The sequence below is a fragment of the Desmodus rotundus genome, chromosome 9, assembly GCF_022682495.2.
Source record: "Desmodus rotundus isolate HL8 chromosome 9, HLdesRot8A.1, whole genome shotgun sequence".
NCBI classification, from domain to species: domain Eukaryota; kingdom Metazoa; phylum Chordata; class Mammalia; order Chiroptera; family Phyllostomidae; genus Desmodus; species Desmodus rotundus.
The window spans coordinates 24,118,330-24,142,843 of record NC_071395.1 but is presented as its reverse complement, the minus strand read 5'-3'; the positions used below and the strand labels follow the sequence as shown (position 1 = coordinate 24,142,843).

The 24,514-nt window shown below is 34.4% G+C and overlaps 1 protein-coding gene across 2 annotated transcripts in view; it reads right to left on the bottom strand.

The window, feature by feature from the left end:
• The window catches only part of FSTL5 (follistatin like 5), a 546,539-nt gene that overhangs the window by 169,610 nt on the left and 352,415 nt on the right, over nt 1-24,514 (bottom strand). For both annotated transcript variants that reach the window (XM_045202427.2, XM_045202428.2), the window contains exon 7: nt 11,469-11,635. In XM_045202427.2, coding sequence (XP_045058362.2) covers nt 11,469-11,635 — 167 coding nt within the window. The remainder of the gene's footprint in view (nt 1-11,468; nt 11,636-24,514) is intronic.

The window sequence follows — 24,514 nt, the reverse complement described above, 5'->3', positions numbered from 1 at the left end:
TTTAACTCCTTAATAAAGAAACCAAAAAGATGATAAAGCTACTTCAAAGTCCATTTGAGGAACAAAGATTTACACAATTTAGGTAAGGCATGCTCAAATAACCTTGTTAAGTTAAACATAAAAGTGGTTGACATCCTAGACCTAGAGGACAATAAAATAATTGTTTTGGTGTTATCTTCTCTATAAAACATAAATCATTTGCATCTTATTTGGACAACATATATACAAGTTAACATGCATGACCACAGTCTGTGCCCTAATGAGTGGAATGTTCGACCATAGTCCAATATGACTTTAAAAGATATGTCATTGTCACATACATTTGTAAGGTATTGATACATTGTGTCAAGCAATCGATTCTGAAGCATTAGGGAGAAAATGGCCCTGTAATTACCTAACCCGGACAATGAAGCCGTGTTATCATTGCAAGCATGTTCACCTCAGTTTGTTTCTCTCTAACAGAGAAGTTGTGCTTGTTCATCTGATACACATAGTGGCAATCCAGGGAGGATTGTCTTTATTCTGATGCCACAATTTGTCTTTCCATAATTAAAATTAATCTTACATCTATAAACATCAGAATCATAGACTATAAAATGCACCCCCTGCCATAAACTCATACATATGTGTTGACTCTGTTAAAACTCATTGATAAGATGTTAAAGAAGCACATTCAAGTTAAATTGTTAGACATAAATACTCCATTGTGAAATACAAATGAATAAAATAAGATAAGGATTAATATCCTCTTTCTGGACAATTGCTCGTTTATTATTTTTAGGCAAATATCATAAAATCACAGTGAATTTTCCTCATTGAAAAATGTTTTATGAATCATAATAATGCCAATATAAATATGCTTGAACATTGGTTATATAAATTTGAGAGTGTTTTACTAGATTTATATACAATATCATAAATATGACTAATTTTCCAGAGGAAAAACCATAATTTATGAGCAATTGCCAATTACCATGTTTCACTATATAACTTTGATTTCATACACCTCTGCATCAAGTTCCCTGAGTGAGCAAAAAAAAGTGTTCTTTATTAATAGTGTTTTTATTCCCTTGTCTAATTTTAATAGTGTATACTCTTAGGAGGAAAATATGACTCCTAACTCTGCCAAAACCTTCCTAACTAAACAGAAATAATATAACAAATCCTTGAAGGAGCAACAAAATTGGATGTTTTACAACTTCTTTCCTCTTTGGTTAGTCAACTCTAGGGGCTTTCTTAAATGTCTCATTCTCAAATTAGAAGTATTCAGAAGTATATTGTTGGTAGTCTATATAGATATTGTTATAGATCAAAACCATGTATGGTATTGTTTCTTTATTTGAAATCAAACTGTAACTTTTGCTCCTTGAGCAAAAAAGGGAAGATAAGGAAGATATGAGTTAACAATTATTGTTAGAGTGATTAGTTGTCTTTCTATATTAAAAATTCTCCATCAATTATGCCTTTTATTATGCAAGAAGATTTTGATTTTATACCCTGTGATTGTTGGTATTTTGAAGCAATTATTCCACTCTAATTTCCTTTGGTATTTTAAAAATAAATTGTGTAGTGAATATATCTCTCACAAGCTGGGCATTATTTAAAAGGTTAGGAAGAAAGTTCATGACAATTAGAGGACAATGGGATGTTTACTGTGAAAGAATTGTGTGTACTTTAGGGGTTGTAAGACCAATGGACTGAAGCTCTATACTCTTAAAATGGTGCTTGCTACTCTCCTTTGCTATGGGACTGAAAAGTTGTTTAAAATTTTATAGATGTATTAAATCTGTTTAAATTATAGTTTTACCTGCATATGTGGAACAAGGTGACTAGACAAAAATAAATTACAGAGAGACTCAAAATTATTATTGAAACTATGCAGTTAAAAATCAACTCCATCCCTGGCTGGTGTGGCTCAGTGGATTGAGTGTCAGCTTGTGAACCAAAGGGTCACTGGTTTGATTCCCAGTCTGGGCACATGCCTGGGCTGTGGGCCAGTTCCCTAGTAGGGGGCATGTGAGAGGCAACCACACATTGACATTTCTCTCCCTCTATTTCTCTCTTCCTTCCTCTCTCTCTAAAAATAAATAAATAAAATCTTAAAAAAAATCAACTTCAGCATCATCTTCTGTACGGGTATAGATAGATGTGTTGGTTTACATAGGTCTTGTGCTGAGACGTAAATGAGTTGATATAATTTTAAATAACGTCACAATAATTGATAAATATTAAATGTTCATCTAATGTTATCATTGTGCTATATAAAATGCTATAAGGTAAATATATAGCTCTATAATGAAATGCAAAAACCTACTTTTATGTAATAAAGGGGAGGGCAAAAGTAGGTTTACAGTTGTTCACATGGAAAATAATGCAATAATTAATAAATAATAATATAAGAATAAACTCTGTGTTTCACATACTCACAAAGGTAAACGTACTTTTGTCCCACCCAGTGTATTCCAGCCCTTTATCAAGCTACTGCCTTTGCTTACTCTTAGACCAGGGGCCTTTCACTCACTGAACGCACCATGCTATCTCAAGGCCTTTCCCAAGAATCCCCACTTACCACTTTTTCATCTAGCTACCATCTACACTCCAAGACTAGGGTATTCCTAGGTGCCTTCTATAACTCTGAAAACTTAAAATGGGCTTCCCTTTTTTATTCTTTATATATCTGTATACAAGACATACAAATATATACATTTATGGCACAGTTTAACATTGCATTACTAAATGTAATGCAATTGTTTTCTTTTTGATTCCTTCAATCTGTGAGATTTTGAAGACTGAAATAATATCTCTTTTAAGGATATCCTCAGCATTTAGCTGGGCGACTGAAAAAGAGTAGCAGTTAAATCGATATTTGTCGAATGCGTGAAGATTAAACAATGGCCAACATTGTGTTTCCCCTCATGTTTTGCTCGCCCCCCTTATTGCATATAATAGGAGATTAAATTGAAACTGTAGTAAAAAAATCAATACGCTTAATGAGAAATGTTATTAAAGAAACTGAATCTAGAAGTTGTTGAGCTGTTTTAGGCTTAAGTGATTGGTTGCCAATAAGTATGAGTTGATTTATAATACTGAATGTGGCTACAGTAAGTAAATAAAATCCCTCGTAAGGTTTTAAATATAAAAAAGGTCTTCAAATAAATGCAATATTGTAGCCCCCCCTTATCTGTGGTTACAGTTTCTGCAGTTTCAGCTACCCATGATTAACAGCCATCTAAAAATACTAAATGAAAAATTCAAGAAATAAAAAATTCACAAGGCTTAAACTGCATGCCATCTGCGTAGAGTGGTGAAATCTCATGCCTTCCCACGTTGTCCTGCCCAGGGTGTGAATCATCCCTTTGTCCAGTGAATCCACGCTGTGTGTGCTACTCGCCCTCTAATCATTTAGTAGCTGTCTCAGTTATCAGATTGACTGTCACGGAGTAGCAGGGCTGGTGTTCAAGCAACATGGATTTTATTTCATAATAGCCACAAAACACAAGAGCACTGATTCTGGCAATTTAGATATGCCAAAGAGAAGCTGCAAAGTGCTTCCTTTTAGTGAAAAGGTGAGTACAATACAGTAAGATATTTTGGAAGAGAAACCACCCTCATATAACTTTTATTAGTATATTACTATAACTGTTCTGTTTTATTATTAGTTATTGTTGTTAATCTCTTACTATTCCTAATTTATAAATTAAATTTTTTCACAGGTATGAATGTATAGGAAAAAACATATCATGTATAGAGTTTGGTACTATCAATGTTTTCAGCCATCACCTGGGAGCCATGGGATGAAGCAAATGGGGGGAAGCTACCGTAAGGCATAATACAAATTAAGAAATCGCACTTTGTCATTTGTCATTTGTGCATCTAAAAATCATGTGTTGGTACAGCATTAACATCATAACACAAAGTTGAACAGGCAAAGGCCCTTGTGCTGAGTCTCTATCTAGTTCATTGACTCGGGATGGTGAACACACAGTACAATAAACAGATGATGTATTGTACAATTGTATACCAGAAACCTATACACTTTTGTTAACTAATGTCACCTCCATTAATTTAATTACAACTTAATAAACAAAAAATAAAAATACTCATAGTTTCATTATGATGTAACAAGGACCATAGAGACTGAACAAAAACCTTAAAAATGTCAAAATTAGGCATAAGAAGGATTTGTCTATTCTTAAAGTATGTGAGGGGTTTATGGAGATGAAGGGGACAAGGGAAGGACTTCTGGCAGAGACAAGAATGTGTTCAGGGATGGCAGAAATAATACAGCTTAACACAGAGGTTAGCAAGTGTTTTGAAGAGGCTGTAGTAAAGAGTGAATGCAGCTGAATAGTAGGAAGATTTAATAGAGAAACAGGCTTTATAGACCAAGCAAACATTTTTTTTAATCTTTTTTTTTCTTTGAAAACTACGAGAAGCCATTAAAGGGTTTTAAAGAGGAAAAGAAAGGACCATATGTAAATTTGTGAAGATCTGTCTGTCTTTAATAAGAAGTACAGGTTAATTTTTATAAATAAACATATTTATAAAAATAAAAAGTACATATATATATATTTATACATATATATGTATTTTTTACTGAACTTATTGGGTTACATTGGTTAATTAAATAGGTTTTGAAGTGTATAATTCTATAATGCATCATCTGTATATTGTATTGTGTGTTCATCATCCATAGACTTGTCTCCTTCCATCACCATTTATTCCCTGTTTACCTTCTACCACTGCACCCACCCCTGTTCCCTCTGGTAATCACTATACTGGTACCTGTGACTATAAGTTTTTTGTTTATTTGGGGGTTTTTTTGCTTAATACCTTTATCTATTTCAGCCAGCACTGCCATGCCCAAAGCTGTCAGTCTGTTCTCTCTATCTATAAGTGGTTTTATACAAAATAAACAATTGTTTACTTTGCCTCTTTGATTCCACAAATATTTGAAATCATATAGTATTTTCTTTCTCTGGCTGATATATTTAACTTAGCATAATATTCTCTAGGTCCACCCATGCTGTGGCAAAAGGTAAGATTTCCTTCTTTTTTTACAACAGAGTACTATCCCATTGTGTAAATGTCCCATAGCATTTTTATCCACTCATTTACTGAGAGGTACTTGGGCTGGCCTATAAAAGCAAAACAAATCATTCAAAGAAATAAATCGAAGACTGATATAATTACTGAAGAAACAATAGTGGTAGGCAGAGGTGCTTAAATATATTTTTTAAGGTTTTATTTATTTATTTCTAGAGAGAGGGGAAGAGAGGGAGAAAGAGAGGGAGAGAAGCATCAGTGGGCATGTGCAAAAGAAACATGAATTAGTTGCCTGTTGCATGCCCTCAGTCGAGACCTGGCCTGAAACCCAGGCCTAGGCTCTTGACAGGGAATTGAAGTGGTGACCTTTTGGTTTGCAGGACGATCTTCAACTCACTTGAGAGCCACAGGAATCAGGGCCAGAGTTGCTTAGATTTGAATTCAGATGGATAATCATATTTAATCAATGCAGAAAAACAAACAAAAAAGCTAGTATGGAACATATTATATCCTCTTGGATGGCTTTTAATAGAGAACTAGAGATTGCTCTCCTGTTCCTCCTTTGCAATAGAAGGCCGAGCAGAGTGCCTACCTAAACGATTGTATTTACTGGTCTCCCTAGTAGAGTTATTGCATTTACTGCTCATCAGTGACCCATAAACTGTTGTGGGACTTCCAGGGAGATGTACCATTTATCTTTCACCTGCTTTGTACCATCATGGACCTGGATTAGAGACTGATGGAGTATAGATTGGTGACTGGAGCTCCAACAGCCCTCTTGAACCCTGAGATGACCTTGAGAATGAAAGCCATGCTGTTGGAATGCCAGAAGATAGGAGTGTGAGTTCCAGCTGCTTTGTGGAGCAACCATGCCAGCTGTGGACAGTATATTCCATGGAAAAATTAATTCTTGTGGATTTAGACCACTATATTTTTTGTCTCTTCTACTGAGTGCTAGACACACCTGTTAACATAGATTAGATAGATGTCGAAAACAAATCACAGAACAAATACTAAGAATGAGAAAACAATAGAAATCTGAAAAACAATGGATTAAATTTACATGGACAGGTCAAACTTTTACTCTTAGTGATATAAGCCATAGTATTCATTTATGGAAAAATGGCTCAATACAACATTCAAGTCAATTTGAGTTTCATGTAAATAGAGTGCTAGGCTTAGCAAATAAATTATGATACCCAATTAAAGTTGAAATTCAGACAGACAAGTATTGTTTTTGTAGAAGTATGTCCCATGCAACATTTGGCACATACCTATAGGAAAAATATTTATTGTATATCTGAAATTCAAAATTACCTGAGAGTTCTATATTTTATCTAGCAAGTTTATCTGTAAAGTTGTTGAAAGTGTTAATATTATATATCAGGTTATTTTCAAGGAAATAATATTTTTATAAGGGTTTACATTTGTTATTAAACATTACCAGCAATGCCACACTGAATCAAGATACTAATAGTTATAAAAAAGATAACATATTTTATTCAACACTTGGTGTGTGTCATTGGATTTTACCATAACCCTTCCTCTTATAGATGAAGAGACTTAAGCTTAAATTGTTTTAATCAATTCAGTGTGTTACATAGCTAATAAGCTATAAACTAGAATTGAAATTGAGGTTGGTATGATATCATTTGATGTCAATGTTGAATAAGGACTAGATTATACTATAACTTAATTAATGGTGGAAAAGTACAAATACTATAACTAAGATGCATAGAAAAACAGCTAGCATTTTTAGACCTAATTTTTATCAGAAACAAAGGAAATAAAAATCGCTCCTATCTGGCTCTGACCAGTTAGTTCAGTTGGTTAGAGCATCATCCTGATACATGAAAGTTACAGGTTTGGTCCCCAGTCAGGGCAAATAGAAAAATCAACCAATGAATGCATAAGTAACTAGAACAATAAATGGATATTTCTCTCTCTCTCCCCTCCTCTCTCTCTAAAATAAAAAATAATGATAATTTTTAAAAAATCTCTGCTACCCAAAGCCTTACTGAAATTTTTCCTGGTAAAGTGAGCATATCTAAAATAGAGCTGTGTTTTCATTTCTGTCATTCCTTCACTTTTGACTGCCAATCCTTTTAGCCAATTCTATTTCCTAGTGATGTTCCTCTCAAATCTATATTTTTGCCTCTGTGTTTGTCTTGTCTTTCTTAACCCAGCCTTGCTACTGAAGGCGACTTGTCAACCAGGAACCAGCTGGTAAAAACCAAGGTCAGTAGGAGAGTCGTGTTCTGTAGTTCTCGTCTGCATGCCCTGGTTGTAGCCGATAAGACTAGGATTAGGGCTCAGGCTCAGTCACAGTAACACCAGAATTGGAGTTTGTGTGCCAACTGCCATCCAAAACAGGATTATCAAAATAAGCCAATTATCTTTTCCAGGAATTTGGGCAGAGAGAGGATTGAGGACACAAATACAGAGGAAAATAGGGAATATACAGTAGTTGAGTGAATTTAACGGTACATCTTTAGAGCAGGGATTAATACCAGATTGCTAATAGGGAGATACATTAGCATGATTCCTGAAGCTGGAATGAATAGAAAAAAGTTTTCCAGTTTCAGTTGCTATAATTGGATAAAGGTTGGTTCTGGTGTTTCTTGTGAGTTTCCTTGTTAATACATGTATCCTAACATTGAATATCTATTGTTTTAGGCAGATTGAGTATATCTTTGCTCCTTGAAATGTGTATTAGGAGAAAGAGAGCAAAGCAGAATAGACAAGGAGGAGGAAAAAGAGGAGAAGGAGGAGAGAAACAAAGAACCTAGTTTAACTGAACATTTGCAATGAGCCTCATAAGAGTGTAACCAGCTTTAAAAGACTTATCTCGGTAGTTCTCTCTCTCTCTCTGACACACACCCAAACTCACACACACACAATGAGTTTATTTTGTTATCTTTAATTTATGATTAGGAAGCTGGGGCATAGAGAAATTAAATAACTTGTTTGAGAGCACATCACTCCCAAGAGACTGAATATTGACTGAAATCTAGACAGTCTGTAACCCTCGCCCTTGCCGCAAACCACTGTGCAATATTCTCTCTAGCAGGCCAGTGATGTCCTTTTATTCATTTGATACAAAAGAGAAGAGAGGCAAAACGAAAGCTTCAATCATCAATTGAATATCAATCAGTCCCACACATAATAGCAGAGAATATTAAATCTATTTTACAATATATAGGGACCAAAATTATTTGAAACGTACTTTCCAAAGGGCAACAGAAAACTACAAAAACCTCACTTCTACACAGTGTGTAGGGTTACCGAGAGCCAGTCAGGTTCTGTAAACATCCCAGGGGCATTGCTTCTTAGTTCAACCTTGGGCTCGATGCTTTTAGCATAAATCCCTCCAGTGTAAATGAAGGATAAGATTCCCTGCTTCACGGAGTTGTTTGTAGGGCTAATGAGATAATGAAGCAGTGAAATAATGAGTAGTAATATGAATTCATTCTATTAAATAAATAAAATTAGGTTTGCAATTAATGAAAGGGCTGTCTTCCACACATAAGAATGGGAATAAGTGAGAGAATAATAAGTGGGAATAATAGAAAAGAGGAGTAGTTATGTTACTTTTGAAAAATCTATACTGTTTTTTTTAATTTCTTTTTTAAAGATTTTATTTATTTATTTTTAGAGAGAGGAGGAGGGAGAGAGAAAGAGAGGGAGAGAATCATCAATGTGTGATTGCCTCTCCTGTGCCCCCTACTGGGGACCTGGCCTGCAAGCCAGGCATGTGCCCTGACTGGGAATCGAACTGGTGACATTTTGTTTTGCAGTATGGCACTCAGTCCACTGAGCCACATCAGCCAGGGGTAAATTTTATTTATTTATTTGTTTGTTTGTTTATTTATTTATGTCCTTTGAGATTTTATTTTTTCATGGGGATGGCTGGGGTGGGAGGAGGGAGGAGGAAAATGGAGACAACTGTACTTGAACAATAATAAATCTATATTATTTTAATCTTTTGTAATCAGAAGATATTATGTACTGACTAGGTATTATATACTAAATCTTATGTATGTTAAAGAATCACAAAGACTATTGTACATTGTCAGATTCCTTTTGACATGAAAGACATTTATAAATTTAACTTTATCTAATCTAATGACAACCCACTTTAAGAAAACCCACTCTATGAAAATAAATAAACTAATAAAAGGGTGTAAAAAACAGATTCCCTTCTGAAATTTGAAAGTCTTCTTTGCTTAGAAAAAAGCAGAAAGCAATTTACTATGGCAAAATCATCATGACCCTTCAACACATCAGAAATCCATATCTAACAACAAAAACATACATTTCAAGAAGATGTTTCTGAACATATTAGATCCAAAAAATTAATTAGACACATTCTTAGTGGCAGACAATAGAGCCCATTCTCACTAGTTTTAAGCAGAAAAGGAACTTAATAAAGATATTAGGAAACTCATAGACTATCCAGAACAGTAAGAGCACTAGCCTTGGGCAATGTGAAGTCAAGAAAGTCGGAGAAAGTCGGACTAGCAGCAGCTGGGACTGGGTGACTGAACACCTGTTGAAACTGAACACTGGCCACCCCAGCATTTATATAGCTGATGTCATTTATGTGCTGAAGGCCTTATTTAAGCAGGAGTAAATACAAAACAAAGCCCAGTAAGTAATATTTTACAACTATCTCAGTTCACATTTTATCTACATTGGTAAGTGTCTTTAATGTATTTAAATGCATTAAATGTATTTAGATAATCTGACAGTTGATGTCATAGTACTTTAATAGGAAACACCAGGGATATATTTTTCAGAATGGAATAAATATTTCTTCTTTCAGAGACATCTTTGGCTATTCTCTGTAGTTTTAGTTGAATACTTGTCAACTTAATTAAATATGGTTTGAAATAAAATTGAAAATTTTTAAATATTGGAAGTGCTTTTAAAATTCTCAAAATTTATCAACTCTATGAAATGTATCCAAAATAACTTTATCCAGTAACTTTCACATTATTGATTCTAGAATTTATCCAATATTTACATATATTTTAAAGACCTAACTTGCCTATAATCACTTTTCTAAAAGTCTTAAGTTTTTAGAACAGAATCAAGAATTAGGAAGTAAGCAAATTAATTCACAAGATCCGTGCAGAAGAATAGGTCCACTTTTGCAAGTTGTCTACAGAACATCACGTATAGTATATTCTTCTTTACTTTTGAAATAACTCAAATGAGCTAATTTTGAGATTTTTCAAACCACAGCATCTAGAATACATGAGCTTCTTGAAAATGATAGTGGAAAGGCTGATAATAAACGTAGAGATACAAAATGAAAGATAAAATATAGATATAAGGCATAAAGCAAACCCAAGTAGATTTTGTCTCAAAGAATGTTGAATGTTCCCGAGATTATAGCATTCTGCACCACAATGTTCTTTAAGTGTTAGAAAATTAAACATTATTCTCCATCTACACTCTGAGGGAACTTTCCAGATGTAAGCAGATTTAGAAAATTTTCATCAAAATAAAAAATAAATTGCAGAAGTTTCCTGTTTTTGAATCATTCGGGGACATTAAAGAAGAATATTAATTAGTTAAATGTAACAAGAAGGAGTGACTCTCTCACTAGCAGTTCTTTATAAAGCAATAAAGAATAAGGGGATAAGAGATGGCTTTCTTGAATGATCATAAAAAGTAACTAAAATGTGTATGCAAAGGGATCATAAAAACTCCAAATCGCCGAGTAAAAAGATTGCCCCACCTTATTTCCATAGACAATTCGTAACGTACATTTTTTTCCTTCTTTAAAGGCCTAGGATGATGTTCACTCTCTGATGCTCACTTACAGCACACAGCATGAAAGAGAGGTGAACACCTGAAGTCTGTTCTCTTTCTGTTTCACTTTTGGAGCTGCGCCCTTTTGGACTGAGTTTAGATTCTGAATCTCTAGGAGTGAGCCGAAGTGGAGAAACACATCTATCTCTTGATTCTAGAGCAGTAACTCTTTCATTTGTTTGATTACTATTTATTGTTTCTGACACATTATAAAGGTTTTGAGGCAACAACAGCCTTTCCCCACTATAACACTTCACAAGCGATAGAGTGTGGCTCAACCAAAAGAGCAAATACAAGAATAATTATTGGTAATTAAAGCAATTCTGAAAGTCAGACCTTTGTGGTTTCAGTTTGTGTGATTTCATGCCCATCACAGTGCTCCATAACCTGCTTACCACACCTGAAAAGTCACCTGGGTAATTTAGATAATGTCAGGTGATCCACAGGGCAGCTCCTGGTCAGTAGGATGAATGTGACAATGTTCCAACAATTCTATTCTACTCTACAATGCAATATTCATCAAGCTCTTTAGACTTCACAAAGTCTACAGTATGTCACGTAGAATATCCAAATTACAAAGTTACATCTCTTTATGTACTCACATTGATGTCTTCCAAATCTAAATTGTTTAGAATGATATTGTTCCTCTTCCAGATGATGGGCGGCCGCAGTGCTCCCTGAACGGCACAGCTGAGAACAGCACTCTGCCCCACGGTTGCCGCTGTGATGCTGAGCTTCTGGTCTTCAGGCAGACTCAGCTGGATCACCTCTGGAGAGATAAAGGGTCAGCAAAGTTGATGAGCACATAGTTTTGTATAAAGTGTTTAAACACTGGTAATGAAGGCTTGTAATTTAAATAAACTAGGAAAACACCTGTGGTGAACTAAAAACAAAGTAAATTATATCCAATAATAGGTCAGAATGACATTTCAATTTGATTGACAAGCATCCTCATGAGGCAAAGTACTATTAAACATGAAGTGAATATCAGAGGTAGAGTTATAATAAGTCTGGCAGTCACACCCAAAAGAGAAATAAATTATTTAACTGCCAAATCAACATGTGCTGTATCATTGGCATTGAAATAAATATGATGTTGTTGATTCACTGATAGATTTATATTGTAGGTGACGTGAGATCATCACTGGCTGGCTTCAGAGAACACTAGCATAGCTGAATAGATAAAATGCATCATTATGCTGGGAAACATAAATTGACTCTAAAAGAATGAGATCTTATTTGCAAAGTTGAAGGAGGAAAAACTGAACTTTGCCAACAAACAGCAATTAAGTGAAATTCTGTCAGCTGCCTTTATCAAGAGAATGTTGGTACATACAAGTGCTTCATGATCTTTAAATTTTAAAGTTAAATATCATATTTTTAACTAAACATTGGCTACATTTCTTCTAATAATTATTCTGAGCCAAAAAATATAATTAGTAACCTGGATCTGGCTTTTTTCCCCCCTATTTTCTGACAATCCTTACCACCTATGGGAATTAACAACTCTATCATGGACCTGAAAGATGACTCGGATAATCCTACCAATTTTCACCCCGGTGAAAGCGGCCTTTCTTTCTTTCTTTTTTTTTTTTTTTTAATTTTTATTGTTATTCAATTACAGTGAAAGCGGCCTTTCAGTTTTTAGCTGACATTCGCAGACACTCTAACTTCCAAAGCCATGACTGAGTCTTGACTTTTGAGTTTGCTCAATCTTAGCCAGGTCAGAAATATCACAAATCACTATTCTATCTGAAATTTCCATGGTGGTTGGGGGCACAACAATTGTCCTTCATTCCTTTGCTGTGGTTGATGACATTTTCATGGGGGGGTTGAGTGGAGAAAGCGGTGACTTAAAATCTGTACTATTACGATCAGGTACAATCATTGCTGCCTGCTTTACAACCTCCCCCCACCCATTCTTTTTCACCATTCTACCCTTTTCTGTTTCTGAATCCTGTCTTCTTCTCGAGAGGGAAGAGAAACAGTAACCATATGAATTTTGCAAACTATTTATAGAAGAGTCGATAAATCGTTCTTTAATCATTTTGGTACTATCACAAATAGTACTGTTAAAACCGGCACATGTCTTTGTATCAGAAGGCCAGGAAACCTCCCCAAATGCACAAGCTAATTTAAAGTTGCGATCTCTGATGCCATGGGTCACTGGCTGCCATGCCAGTTTCTGATGAAAATAAATAGAAGAAATCTGATCCTTATATTTTGCTACATAATTTCTACTAAGTCTAAAAGCCAAGGTTGGTTAAGTCATCGTTGTTTTGTTTTGTCAGAAGAGGGGGTAAGTATGATTTTGAAATTATAAATCCCTATGAGAGACACTCAGCCCTGGTTCATTTGTTTTGGTCATTGCATCACTGAAAAAAAAATCACATCGATAACAAGCATCTTACTCAGACATGTGTATAGACATTTTAATGTTCCCTAATGACATTTATCCATATTCACATTATATTTCAGTGTATCCTGAATAATAAGAACATAAGAAATATTTTCAATCTGCTTTTCTTCACTACTGATTCTGTTATAGATATTTATATTTATATAATATCACTAAAAGAAACTATATTTAAACAATTAAGCATAGAAAAAATTCAAATTTGCAGGCACAGTGATTTTTTGTTTTTTTTTTAACATTATAAACTATGGGAAGACAGGGCATTATAAAGGTAATAACATGATGTAAAGTATCATATAATAATCATTAATAATTTTCCAATAACATACCTAAACTTTAGTTTCTGGTTCCTCATAAAGTCATGGAAGACATAATGGGACATCTGGTTCTAAAACGGCATGTTCGCATTGACTATTCTCACATTTTGAAATACAACTGCTATTATGTCACCCTGGAATCTCTCCACTAACCTCCTGCATCTGGTGGAGGTCCCAGGCCATTTGAACTGGTTGTGCTTTTGGTAGTTACACATTACAATGCTAATGAGATAATGTGAACATGTTAGAATAAATGTTGAGATTTGGCACATTATATGGGAAATCTTTCTAAAATGTAATTTTTTGAGAGGATGTATAATTAGAAATAAGAATTACTATCCACCCAGGGAATATTAACATGCACAGAAAAGCTTTTTCATTAATTTGCAGATTACATTTTAAAATGATTTTCAAGACTATCTCCGTAATATGTATTATTAAATAGTGATGTGCATTTTGAAACTCTTCAGATTTTCTTTCTTGCATATTTCATGCTATATTTCATTTCTTCCTTAATATATTATATAGAACTACATATACAAATTCAATTATGTTCACTTGTTACTTATCAAAATCAAGTGGTCCTTCCTTTAAATAATTTAGTAGCAAGAGTCATTTTGCCTATGTTGCTGTCATGCTCATCTTTCTGGTTTTTCTGATAGTCATTACCAAGCAATGATTTCATCTCACACAATCACAAATGTTAACCATTAACATTTTAATTTATTCTTAATTTCTAACTTTTATCAAGAATGTTTTAATGGTGAATAAAATACCTATAAAACATCATGTTTATAACTTTTATAGATAAATAGTGATTATATCTAGAAATGCATGAATAATCTAAAACAATAACTGTGAATCAAGCTATAAATGAATTTAAAACTGATTTTAAGAGCTATTGGTTGTTGCTGAGTGTTTGTGTATATTTAGATGATTATAGTTGTTAGAAATATGAGTTTCAAAGAAAAGTATTGAAAATAGCTCTATAGCAATTATGGTTAATCAGTATTTTACAAATACACATTAATGAGAACATAATGTATTCTGTAGCAATCCACCAATAAACTTCTTATGCTGGTTAATGTACAGACAACTGCTTTGCAACAATAACATCAATAGTTTTGGTACCTCTCCCCATCCCTTCAGCTCCAATGATAACACACACATATATCACCACATATCAAAAGTAATCTGATGCCCTGACACAAACATATAAGCTAGGTATAACAGATAATACTGAGTTAAAAAAATACCTCAGCACTACTTCTTTTTTTAAAATTTTTTATTGTTTTTCAGTTACAATTGTCTGCATTTTCTCCCCATCCCTCCACCCCACTCAGTACTACTTCTGATATATATACTTTGCTTCCTATCAGTGGCCTCTCAAGTATACAAAGAAATAGCTAATGCTATGGTATATTCTCTGATCTCATATTATGAATGAAGACTATTAGTGCCATTTCCTGACCACTATTTTTCTTTTGATTACTTAGGAAAGCTAAGAGCAAGTAAAATAGTTTCCTCTGGTGAATCCCTTTCTCATTTTCACAACTTGGCTTAGAGGAATATTAAGAGCTGACTTTAAAGGGAAAAATTATTAAGTCTTTGGCAAAATCTGAAGCCAAAGAGACAGGTATAGTTGAGTTTGACTTCAAAGACAGCAGGTAAGTAGTCATAAAACATTTGTTCCAATAGCATCTCGGTAATAAAAGTAGTAATAGGAACTTGGGTAAAAGAATGTGTGTGACATTAAAAAAGAACAGAATGGGAACAAAATACTATGAATATTTGTGAAATACCAGTTAGAAAGAAGATAATTTTAGTAATTTTCACTGAAAATCCATCATTTAAAAATCATAAGAACATAATTTATCATAAACAGAATTTTGTCCCTCTAAATGCCTATACCTTTTCAAGTTCTTAAATTCATATTATGTTGAATATTTCATTTGATTTATTTAAATACTACTCTCATAATCTTATTGCCCTAATCATGTTTATGAATACTATTATAAGAATGAAACCTGGAAGAAATTTTATCAGAAATCTTTTAAAATAACATGGATTTCCCCCTTCTCTATTTCATTAAAAGAAATTACTAATTAAAAGCAGATAATAATAAAATACTTAAGTCAGAACAAAATAGATACTTAGGAATCCTAGATGGAGTCAACTAGTTATTCTTACAATAACAAAATGACAATTACTCAAGGCCAAACTCTCTATCTAATTGGGATATTCTGATGGTATCTTTTTCAAGAAATAGTTGATTTCAAAATAAATGTTAATGCTTACCTAATTTAGGTATGCCAAGATATACACCAACTTATTATGATAAAATGACTAGAGCTTTTGATATTAATTGCTTATCTATAAGCTGTTATATGCTTGTATTATAATTTGTATTATTAAAATAAAACAAAAATTTTGATTATTTATCAAGAGATCTAGACACTTTTTTCCTTTGTTAACCAAGGACCAGATAATTTGGACTAATTCTTCCACCGAAGAAGTAAAACAATAAACAAACAAACAAATAAATGACACTGGACTCTTTTAATATATCTTAGTACATATACTGCCAAAGTGAGCACAAAAATAACATATTTTAAAAGCTTGAAAGAGCTAACAACACAGTGAGGAATTGTCTAGCCATTGTCCTAAAAGGAATTATAACTCAGAGCTATGAGATTGCACCTGCAGTCACATGTTGCTTTGGGACATTTTCCCATCTTGACAAGATGACTAAGAGGCCAAAGTGCCCTTCTGTCTCTTCTTGTTCCTCCAGGCGCATGGGATAGGTGCAATAATGGCCCTCTGCCATCTATGTGTGTGGAATTTAAGATGCTATAGTCTGCAAATTAATGTATGGGCTGCTGCTCACCATTACCTGGGTGTCTCAGAAAACAAAAAGCTTTCTATGCTATAGTAAAATAATATCATCCTAGTCATGTAATCATTGTTATAAACAATTTAAAAAATAAAACATCAAGCAAACAATCAGGGATAACATGGCACACAAAGAAAGAAAGTGAGAATGAATAACATATAATAGTAGCGCTCCCACCGGGATTATCAGATTTATGTTTATGAAAATAAAATCCAGTTTAGAAGTTTTGACAAAGAACTTGAATCTATAATCTATAAACATTATAAGTTTATAAGAGAACTAAGTACAAATTGTATAAATAAAATATGTAATAATTTAAGAATTAAACTGATATACTTAACAGCAGATTAGACACATCAAAAAAAGGGAATTACTAAACTGGAAAAGAGATTTAAAAACTGATGGAATAAATAAAAGAAAGACAAAAATCATCACAGGGTGGTGATTGCTGGGGAGAAGGGAGTAAAAGGGGACTGAATGGTAATGGTAGAAGATAAAGATAAAAATATATGAAAAAACACACAATGGATACTTAGTTAATATATGATAAGGATTATTAATATAAATTAAGGCTGTTGAAAATATTTTGTTGTGCTTATATCAACAAACTTAGGTATTTAACTTAAAATATTTATGCTCATCAACATAGAACATAGCAAAATTAACATGAATCTGGTGTAACAGAAGTTTTATTTTGAGCACTTTATTTTAGAAAAATCCCTGAAAAAAATCTGTTCAAATGCTCCCCATTCCTGCCCATTTCTTCTTCAAGACCTAACCTAACTGACTATGTTCTCACAAGACCTTCCTTGGTCCTCTTCCAAATTTCTACAATATTTTAGGTAATTTACACTGTCCTCATGATTATACATTAACTTTAATTAAGATCCTTTTTGTTAAGTCTATTATCATTTACTAAATAAAAATTCTTTAAAGATAAAAAAATTTGAAAATACAGATGAGGTAACAAAAATAAATGTATTTGAAATCTCAGAATAAGAAAACAGAGAAAATGGGCAGAGGCCATATATGAAGAAACAGTAGCTGTGAATTTTCTATAAATGTGGAGAGACACCAGTCAGTGGATTAAGAAGTTCATCAAAGTTCATACAAAGCAAAACTAGAATTATTCAGACCTAGACACTACAGAGTAAAACTGAAGATAAAGACAAAAATAAATCTTAAAATTTTGCCAATAAAAAAATACAGATTGCCTTCACATTAAGGAGAGTTAGGTAATTGATATTATCAGCAAAAACAGGGGAAAAAAGCTGGTGGAAGTATTGGAAAAGTAAAATCAACCTTGGAATTTTATGCACACAGATAAAAATCAAAATAAAGTAAAAATGTTAAAAAGGAACTGAAAGTTCATTTCTAGTAAATTGTCTTAAGGTAATTTCTGAAGAATGTTCTTTGATCAGAAGAAAATGACCCTAAGTGTAGCTCAAAGAAAAAAGGAAAGGAGAGCAAAGAAGGTGTTCAAGTATGATGCCAAAGTTTAACGTGAAGCTTCAATACTTCAAAAATGCCCGACTATGTAAGAGAATATCTTAATAATGTTGGGGTAGAGGAAGATTTCTTAAACAACGCACAAAAAATTCACCACAAGGGAAATGATTTACAAGCTTGACTATATTATAATTCAGATTGTCTATTCCTTAAAAGACATTATTGAGACCTAAATGTAAGCCACCAAACAAGAAAATATAGTTTTGTGCCATTCACAAACTTGGCAAAGATAGTATAATCAAGCAGAAACGTCATTTCTTTAATATGACCTTTTCTCCATGCTCTTTTGATTCAAACTGGCCTCAGCCACTACCCTGCCTCTCCTGTCTCCTTGCTTGCACATCCACTACCTTAATCACTAAGTCCTCAGGACAATGAGGTTCTGATCAGCATTAACTACTTTTTCCTAAAAGTCTTGGGGTCTATTGATCACAGAGACAGAATTTCAGTCAAACTAGAGGTAACAGCTAAGCCTCAGCTGTCTTTCAGCCCCAGATCCAAGAAAGCGGTAAAACCAGAGGCAAACATACTATGGTTGATACTAATATCAGAGCCAGATGAACTGATCAACTACCCCTACCCTAGCACTGACCAATCAGAAGAGACAAGGACCCTGACCATGACTCTAACTCCCTTAGTCACCACGATGAATGACTTTTTCATTCTATATAATTCATCCCCTGGAAGCCATCAGGGGGCCAGGTCTTTGAGCAGTAGCTCTCCAAAGCCTCCATCTGCTGCAAGCTGCCATTCCTGTCCCATCGGGCTTAGATGCATTCACACAGACCCCTTTAGTCCAGTAACAATTTCATATGCAGACCTAATAAAGATCTCCTAAAAATCAATAAGGAAAACACAAACAACTCCAAAGAATCATCAACGAAAGACTTGAAAAAATGCTTCATGATTAGTTAACCCATAAAGCTAAGAAAAATCTAAAAAAGCATTCAACCATAAGTGTCATCAGGGAGATGCAAATTTCAGTCAACTCTTTCAGATTGGCGTAAATTACCAAATCTGGTGATAGAATCAGGAAGAATATAAAGCAATATAAATTATTTTTATAAGATTTTATGTGTTTATTTTTAGAGAGAGAAGGGAGGGAGAAAGAGAAGTAGAGAAACGTCATTGTGTAGTTGCCTCTCTTTATGTATTTTTAGAGAGAGGGGCCAGCAACCCAAGGCATGTGCCCTGACTGGGAATCAAATCAGTGACCTTTTGCTTCACAGGCTGGTGTTCCATCCACTGAACCACACCAGCCAGGACTAAAGCAATATAAGTTCTTATATACCTTGACCAAGAGTGTAATTCATATACAAATTTTTCTCCATTGGTAAGTAATACCTGCTGTAGACAAACTAGATCTGCTAGTTCATGTTTACAAGAACCAAGTTATCCATAAGCTTTGCAGAAGCCTAGAGTATGATATAGATAAAGCAGAGTGTTTAGATGTTGTACAGAAACAATGGAGGTAGCCACGCATAAATTTTCAAGCTACCTTTGATATATTGGGCAGAAAAAAAAAAAAGGAGCCATATAAATGGAGAGAGAAGAATCTGCTAAGGAACAGGACAAAGGAATTCTGAATTCATCCTGAAGAAAAGGAGCCAGTAGAGAGGAAAATTCAAAGAATAAGAATCATAATGCAATTATTTCTGCCACAAATTCTGAAAGACATGAGAAGGACAGAGAATCACAAGCATACATAAAAGTATTCAGCTATTAGAACAAAAAAGTCATTTTTTCCTATGTCATTGGTGGGATTTACAACTTATGGGGAAATATATAAAAAGGCTTTAATAAAATATTTTCTTTAAAACAATGAAGCAAAGGCTCTTCCACAGAATTGGAATTTCATTTTTTATTCTCTTTATAACTCTGTAATAAGGACAATACAACATTATAGACATGACTGCATTTTGATCAGACGAGCGGTTTTACATGTTTAACAATAGCGAGTCTCATTTTCTTTTTTTTTCATTCATCACTTTGATATTCCTTCTGTGGTCTTATGAATATCGCACAATTGCCATACAACTTTTCTGCTCAGTTTTATTTAATTTATTCTTTCAAATAAATTATATACATTTGAATTTTAAACTGAAGTTTGTGAAGAAGCCAGTTCATTCAGTGATATGTATGACACTAGCAACTGGAAAATAATTCTTTTTTTATGAAGAATAGCTTCCATCTGATACTTGACCTAACAAAATTGTACTGAACGGAGACAATTGGGTACCCACCCAAAGTAGCCAAGTTTCTTTCATATTTATGTTTTGGAAAATTTCAATGGTGCATACAACTGGGTAATTTTAACATTATAGTTGTACAGGCTAGAATAATACGGCATTAATAGGTCAAGGTATATTCTACCAAGTTTAATGTTTCTTTACAAGTGTGTTGCTTATTGCAGGACTACAGTAAGAGACAGTAATTGTCAAATTTACTAAGCACTTACTATTTTTAGGCATTATTCTAAATATTGACTTCACTTAATTTTCAAAACTACCCTATGTAGTCAATGCTGTTGTGATCCCAATTTTATTTTTCTATTTCTGATGCTATTATGTTAAAAAGATACATGGAGCAGACAGTGTTGGTGTTGGGGGATGCAGACAACAGCATGGTGACAGCCAGAGGGAAAGGGGGTGGGAATAGGCGGAGGCTGGCGAAGGGGAGAAAGCGGGGACAGAGAGACTTCGCTTGGGGCAGTGGGAGCACAGTGCAGTGTGCAGATGCTGTTTTGTTGAGTTTACACTTGAAACCTGTGTTGTTTTGTGAATTGACGTCACCCCAATAAATTCAATTAAAAAAAGATATACTGAAGCTTCAGCAGCCATCCAGTGATTGGTTAGAAATGTTCCCCAACACACTAAGGATGGCTAATGAAAAAATGGAAGGAGTTCAGGTCCTTGACCATAATTGTTCAGAAGAGGGAAAAAAAGCCCATCTTATCTTTGGTTATTTTGTAAAGCAATTATCTTAAAAGATATGTGCTGCTGACAATGAAGTCTGAATAACATGAAGGATGAAAGCAGGAACTACATTATCAATAAAACCCAGATTCAAGACATGACTTTGATGCCTGCCTCAGTTTGGTTTCTAAAGCACACTATTGGGAGGCCTTTTGACAAGTTATTGCAATTCTGCAACTCTTCATCTTTCCATCTTTAAAATAAAGATGGTCCCTTCTAACAATACTGTAAAGATAAAAGATGATATTTTAAAATATTACAGTGTCTGGCCTTTAGTAAATTCTGGATATGCTGCAGCTATTTTTAACAGGGGAGAGCTATTGAGGTATTTGGAGGCTGTTAGGCACAATTTCACCATGTTTAGGAGAGTAACATTATGATCCTTTTGAGAAACAGCAATCTTTATGGAAAATGGCATTGGCTTCATTTTCATAGCTGTTACTTGAGCGTGAGAGGAAACACCTTGGCTCGTGACTCATAAGGCTGCTTGTGCTCGACTTTGGGTCTAGTCTTACACAAAAACTGTCTTTGGGGCTGTGCTTAAATATATGCATATTTTTAAAAATAAAACACTATGGAACATAGTGATAATCACCCTTCCACTTACAAAAAATCATGAAAAAATCAATAAAGTGTTGAAGTAATCAAGTGTCTTTTTCCTATGTAATTTCTTGTTATAAAAATCATATGTGGTATGATAAAATTTGATATTATACTCTAAATGCTCAAATTACTGAATACGTAAAATACTGAATTAACTTACTATCTTTCATAATTTTGAAGAAGTTTTAATATGATTACTTATAAATGGAATTCAGTACAGTAAACTCTGAAGAGAAATTGCATAGACCTATGAAGGAGAGAATCTCAACGGAAGAGTTTCCTGGGTATCCTCATTTGTCAGTCAGTGTAAAGCAATCTGCTAATCAATACCCATTTCCTGTATGTTAACAGTGTGCTCAGTGGTGTGTTAAAAAGCTATTAGAGAAAAAAGGAAAGAATGTTAGCCTTCAACTCATTTCTTCAATTTATCTCCAGGAAACCCCAGGATGTTAATGTCGGAGTCAATCAAATGACACACTATTTTCTCTGTCTTTCATAAACGGAAAATTTTTCACTTTTTAAAAATTACTGTCAGTCACAAGGAGCTCAATGCATGAACTCTTCCCTGCCTTCAGTGTAATAGAATTTGAGCATTTCAGACTGAAAAAGACTTGAGCGCTGTTTGCCTAATTAAAACAATTCAGGTAGAAGAGATTGTTACTTGCCATCCCATGCTGCTACTACTGATAAAACTGGAACTGGGATCGGAGATTTGCCTTCACCATGACATCTTATAGGTCGTTTCTCTAATATGTTACAACACGTAGATGTGAAAGATGGGGAACTGGGCACTGACCTCATTTTGGCAGCCAGCTCTTCACAGTGTCTGAGGACTGGGGCTCAGCTATGCAAATCCAGAAACAAATTTAACAATTCATCCAGAATTAATTAGGCTACCGGGGATTTACTGAACTAATCAAAATCACGGGATATCTTTGTTTATCCTGGAATACCAACGTATTCATTTACATTTGGGAAGGCATCAGGTTTAGTCAGCTGTGAGCCTGGGAATCTCCCTGCCACTGCACAGGTCAAAAGTTTCTCAAGATTGATGAACAGAAAATTACAAAAAGAGAGTCTGCTATTCTTAATCCAGTCAAGCTCTAATCAGCTAATGAATTGCTCTTTTCAACTCTAAAGACATTTCTGTCTAGAGTGCCTTTCTTTTCCTTGACACTTTCAAGTTTATTGACAAATTCTTAGTCCTTGGCCTTCTTTTCTCTACACAACGTGCACATCACCCATATGTTTGTAAGTGGAGCATTAACTCAGGGAGGATATGAAAGAATTGAGCGTATTAGAGCCTTATTCACATCAGCAAAGTTCCCATAGTCCTGGGCTTGGCAAACTACGCCCAGGGACCAAGTCTGGTCCACCGCCACCTGTTTCTGTACATGAAGTTGTATTGGAACAAAGCTATACCCATTCATTAGGGTATTATTTATGCTGTGGTCTAAGGCTGCTTTCAGCTATACAGTCATACGCTACATAAAAATGTTTTGGTCAACAGACTAAGTAAATGCTGTGCCATACTGTATAACCTAGGTGTGTAGTAGGTTACACCATCTAGGTTTGTGTAAGTGTACTCTATGAAGTTTGCACAACATTGAAATCACCTAAGGACACATTTCTCGGAACTATCTCCATTGTTAAGTCATGCAAGACTGTACAGGCAGAGTTGAATAGTTGATACAGAAAATGTATGGTACGCAAAGCCTAAAATATTTGCTCTCTGACCCTTTGCAGAAAGTTGCCTAGTCCTTGAGCCACTATTTTGCTGGTTTTTACATTCCCTGCACGTGCTTCAGTAATTTAAACGTGATCTATTGCATTCTGTTCATTGTCTAGGTTCAGAACACTAAGCATAAGATAATTGCATACAGAATACATGAAAATTACTTCCATTTATATGTGGATGAGTTTGTAAGCTACCACTGCACTTTTATCTTCTTTGAGAGGCATGTAAATAAATAAAGATAAGTTCTATAATAACTATGACAGTTGCTACTCCTAGAGTCCAGTGAGAAGGGTAAAATTGAGTAAGTTTTTTCTGTCCAAATGCACTTTCATACTTCCTGAAAGTAGCATCCTACTGGGTCTTTGTTCTCCAAGTTTTGCATGTATAACAGTGATGTCTATAAGAAGACATCATTCCTTCTGTCTTTTTAACATCCAATTAAAAAAAAAACACCCTAATTCCCAGGGTACATTTCTGAGCAGGAAGGAAAGCAATCTGGTTGTTCCATGGAAATCTTTCACAGTGCTAATCTGTGAACAAGCTTCATTTCCAAGAGAGTATTTACATTTTAATGGGGAACATTTTGATTCAAATGTGTCTTTAACTACCAAAATGCTTAGGAGAAATGCTTTGGAGAAGGGAAATCTTCCAAGAAACACTTGTCCACTCTGCTACCATTTTCTCTAAGACATTAGAGGTACCTAGATCTGATCAAGACAGGCTTAATGTTTCCCTGTTTGACTAAACCATAGACAAAACCTGTCCAGATTATAAACCTCTGATCACCCTTGTCTTAGAGCACTTATATGAGAAAAGTTACAGCTGTAAAAACTTTCTCCAGCCCTTTGAGATGTAAATCTTTTCCCAGTCTCTTGTTATTTTTACACACCATCTTTCTCAAGGATGGGGGAGCCATATCTTTGAAATGTAATTATTAAGTAAAATAGCACCCTTTCCCCAGTTTCTGAGGGGGTAAGAGCCTAAATCCAACAAATCCACATCAGGCCTAATCAGGCTGATTAACCCCATCTCTACCCTACAGTCCTTCAGTATTTTCTACTTGTCCACTCCAGCACTTAATAACTCTTTTACCTTTTGCTTCAGTGGAGTTGAGTTCAATCTCTCTTCCTATTTTTGTATTACAAGTCAAGGGATATAAAGGAAATAATAAATAAATGGGACTACACCAAACTAAAA